Source organism: Fragaria vesca, linkage group LG6 (genome assembly GCF_000184155.1).
Source record: "Fragaria vesca subsp. vesca linkage group LG6, FraVesHawaii_1.0, whole genome shotgun sequence".
NCBI classification, from domain to species: Eukaryota; Viridiplantae; Streptophyta; class Magnoliopsida; order Rosales; family Rosaceae; genus Fragaria; species Fragaria vesca.
Genome location: NC_020496.1, coordinates 16,130,242 through 16,134,418, shown reverse-complemented (window position 1 = coordinate 16,134,418; position 4,177 = coordinate 16,130,242). Strand labels below are relative to the sequence as shown.

At 40.3% G+C, this 4,177-nt stretch overlaps 1 protein-coding gene across 1 annotated transcript in view; it reads right to left on the bottom strand.

The window, feature by feature from the left end:
• Window positions 1-2,479, bottom strand: part of LOC101301515 (probable WRKY transcription factor 69-like) — a 5,524-nt gene extending 3,045 nt beyond the window's left edge. Inside the window, exons 1-2 of the mRNA XM_004305403.1 lie at window positions 2,334-2,479; window positions 2,061-2,207 (exon numbers count right to left, since the gene is read on the bottom strand). Of these exons, the coding sequence (XP_004305451.1) occupies window positions 2,061-2,207; window positions 2,334-2,479 (293 nt within the window). The remainder of the gene's footprint in view (window positions 1-2,060; window positions 2,208-2,333) is intronic.
• Window positions 2,480-4,177: the final 1,698 nt, after the last annotated feature.

The following is a 4,177-nucleotide window of genomic DNA, read 5'->3' as shown; positions in this document are numbered from 1 at the left end:
TAAAATGCCTATTTAATACTAATTTAAACCCTTTATTGTCCATTCCAATGAATTTAATAGACATGAGCCCATTCTAATATAAGGTGTTCCTATTTGTGCCCAAATACACAAATCTATATTAAAGTCATAATAAAATAATAATTTTTGTATATTTTTAAGACAATTTTACCCTCACCACTTCAACATATATAAGGAGAGAGAAAGTGAAAGAGTGAGAAGACTTTGCCGGAACCTCACCGGACTCCGGTCGCCGGTCTTCAGACTCTGGTCGCCGGTCGTCGGACTCTGGTCGTCGGACTCTGGTAGCCGGTTGTCGGACACTAGTCGCCGATAGCCGATCTCCGGTTGCCGGTCATCAGTCACTGGTTGCCAGAATTTATTCGGTTGCCGAAATTTCTTCGATCGCCGGTTATTGACCCCTAGTAACTCAAATTTTCTCCGGTCGTCGGACAGTCACCAGTAACTTAATTACTAACCCTCAAAAACCAGTTACTGACCCCCAATAACTTGGTTACTAACCATCAATAATCAGTTATTGACCCCTAATAACTTAGTTACTGACCCCCAATAATCAGTTACTGACCAATAATAATCAACTTATTTCAGCTTAATGTAATAGAAAACAAGATTTACCAGAAAATAATCGAATTACTGACCCTAATAATCGAGTTACTGACCCCAATAACCTTTAGTTTTCAATTACTAATACCTAATAATTACTTAGTTTTCAGTTACTGACACCCAATAATCACTTACTGACCCTCAATAATCAGGTTACAAACATCAAATAATAACTTACTGACCCCAATAATCAATTATCAATCCTTAATAATCACTTACCGACCTCAATATCCAATATTCAAATGTAAGGGGGAAAAAAAAAAAAAACAACTCTAACTGACTTGAAGTCATGCTCTGGGCACCCCATATGTCTTCGCTGGGCACCCACCTTCCCCGACGGCTGCACACCGGCCTCCTCCACCGACCCCGGCGCACCCCACTCTACAGAACAAGCGCCGGCAAGCACCGCCGGCCTTCCCCAGCCACAATCCGGCTCGGATCGAACTCTAGTCGAGCCCTATCCCTGAGCGCACCCCGACAACACCATCATCACAGCACGAACCCAACCCATCACCGACACACTCCTGCCCAGTCCCCGCCCAGCTCTGAAACGGCGCCCCTCAAAAGAACAAGCTCTAACTTAGGGTCAACGAAGAGGAAAGATGAGCTAGGTAGCAGAGGCAAACGGTGCTGCCGGACTCCTCCGCCTACAAGAACGGGTCGCAGCACTTAGACGCCGGCGAGTCGGAGAGGTTTTTCAGCGGCGACGCCACATATGAGAGGCACGATGAGAACCGGACTAGCTCATCGGTGCAAGAGGATGGCGGCGAATCTTCGGTTGACTTGGCCGCAGAGAGAGAGAGAGAGAGAGAGAGAGAGAGAGAGAGATGAGAATGAGAATGAGAATGAGAGGAGATAGATAATAAGATTGGGGTAAAAATGATTTTTATTAAGAAACATTGAAATGAATTAAGTAAAANGTTTTTTTATGAATTAAATTCAGTTTACCCCCTTGTGGTTTGGGGGTGACTTCATGTTAGTCCCTACACTTTTATTTTTATCAGTTTACCCCTTGAACTCTTCAATTTCTGTTTGTCGTACCTAAATTCACATATTCCGTTTGAATTGACCTTTAATTATCAGCAGTTAAGGTCCGATTTGGACATATAAGGTCCGATTTGCCCAAATTCTAGATACTGGCCTCACAGTTAAGGTTAAAATTATCAGCAGTTAAAGTCCGATTTGGACAGAATATAGGACATTTGGTCACGCTTGAGGAAAATTTAAAAGTTTGAGGGGTAAACTGATGAAATTAAAAGTATAGGGATTAACATGAAGTTACTCCCAAACCTCATGGGGTAAACTGAATTTAATTCTTTTTTTATTGAATTGGGCTATGAAAACCTTATTTTTTTGTATTTGGGCATTTTCCCTTTTTTTTCTGTAAAAACTCGATACATTTTCATGCTGAGAAAATAAGTGGGAGATACATTTCAAACCTTGGATATGGAGACCCTTTGATAGGTTTCTGGCCGTACTTCCTCCAAGTCCATGAATCAGAAGGTGGATTTCCATCTCCTTTTCCCTTGGATCCTTCCATCTCTCTGATTGGAACTGACACGACCCTCTTCTGCACTACTCCCCTCCTATAACAGAATAGCCAAACCACCTTAAGGGTTAATCAATTTCTCATAAAATAAAACCCCATAATTTTCTTTTGTGCTTTCTAATAGGTGGTACAAAAGGAAAAAGAAAAAACAATAGCAGCTTACCTTTTCTTGGGTGATGGTGCAGTAGTGAACACCTTTGTCTCCTCCCCGGAGGAGGGCGAGTCCGGATCATTTTCTGAGACGGTTTCTGCTTCCTGTGGATCACTGAAAACTGGGTTTCTGTAAAATCCAGGGTTGTACTCCTCCATGATGAAGAGTCTGACGACGAGGTTTTCCTAAAACCCTAGAATTATAAGGATTATAATGATGGGTTTGCTGTAAAATGGGTTTGCTATAAGAGTTGGGGTGGAGAGAAAAGCTGGGAATGGGAGAGAGCAGTGTGAGGGAAATGGTTGGGGAGGTGATTAATACCGTCATACTGATATTGGCAGATGGGCAGCTAAGTTTGTTTATTAGGGACGTGCAGGAAAAATAAGGACTAATATAGTAAAATATTTTCAATGTGGTATAAAATAAAAGTGTATGATAAGGTAAGAGAGAGTACATTATAAGGAATTGTGGGATACTTAAATGATTGGATGGGATGGGACAACTCACGGTACAAAATCAAGTGGAGATTCTATATGAAAGAAGGAATTGAAAAAGAACAGGTTTACCTTCTCACAAAAAGAAAAGGCTTTTAAGTGTGGACGTGAGTTTTTTATTTATTTTTTATTTTTATCAGATAATGTGTTATAATATTGTGAGTCGAACTCACGATCTCTCACTTAAAATAAGTGACTTATACCATTAGACCAAACGGTACTGGGCGACGTGAAAATATTGATCTTGTCATTTTTGTAAATTACTTACAAATCTAATAATGTTTATTCAAGGAGGTGTTTATATATATATATATATATATATATATATATATATATATTTCATCCAGAGTGAAGCTTTGCTCTGAATTAAAGTGTGAATGTCTTTTTTTGACTCACTTTTCGGTCACGTATCCACATCTCCACCGTTCAGTTTTTAGAACATAATGTATAGATCACTTATGCCAAGTTTCATCCAATTTGATAATCATTAAGGTATCGAATTGTGTGAAATGCATGAACAGACAAAAATATATCCAACCAGAACTGTTCGTGTAAATCACGATTATGAAAGCTCAAACAATAGTCAAATTGGATGAAACTTGGTAGAAGTGATCTACACATTAGGTTCTAAAAACTGAACGGCGGAGATATGGATATGTGACCGTAAAGTGAGCCAAAAAAGGACCTTCACACTTTAATTTCAAAGCGAAGCTTCGCTCTGGATAAGAACTGTATATATATATATATACAGTCCGTTTCAGATACGGACGTCCGCACCGACGAGGGCACGCCTCCACCCCAGCGGACTCCAGCAGCTTCCCCGACCACTTTCCATCTCCAACGAGTCCGCCAAATTCCAGTTTTCCGACTAGATCACCCAAAACTTCAAATAAAATCAATCTGGCCGGAAAACTAGAATTCGGCGAACTCGCCGAGGATGGAAAGTGGTTGGGGAAGCTGCTAGAGTCCGCTAAGGTGGAAGCGCGCCCTCGCCGGCGCCGTACGGTCGCGAACAGAGGGAATTCCGCACCGTAAAGTGGTGCGGACGTCCGCACCTGATAATCTTTGTATATATATATATACATATACATACAAGGCCCTTCCAATGAGGGACCCATTTTTTTGTCATTTATAGGGTTAGATCATTTGACGAACTTTTCAATCACAAATCAAATCTCCACCGTTCAGTTCATTGGGCTATATGAATAGATCATTTCTATAAATTTTCAGAAATTTGGTNATCGTTAAGTCATACAAATGAGGGATTATTTTTAATAATTTTGAACGGTGTAGGTTTGACATAAGTGTTAAGTTTTTTGTTTTAATCTCAGCCATCCAAGCCCATTAAAAAACAGATCTATT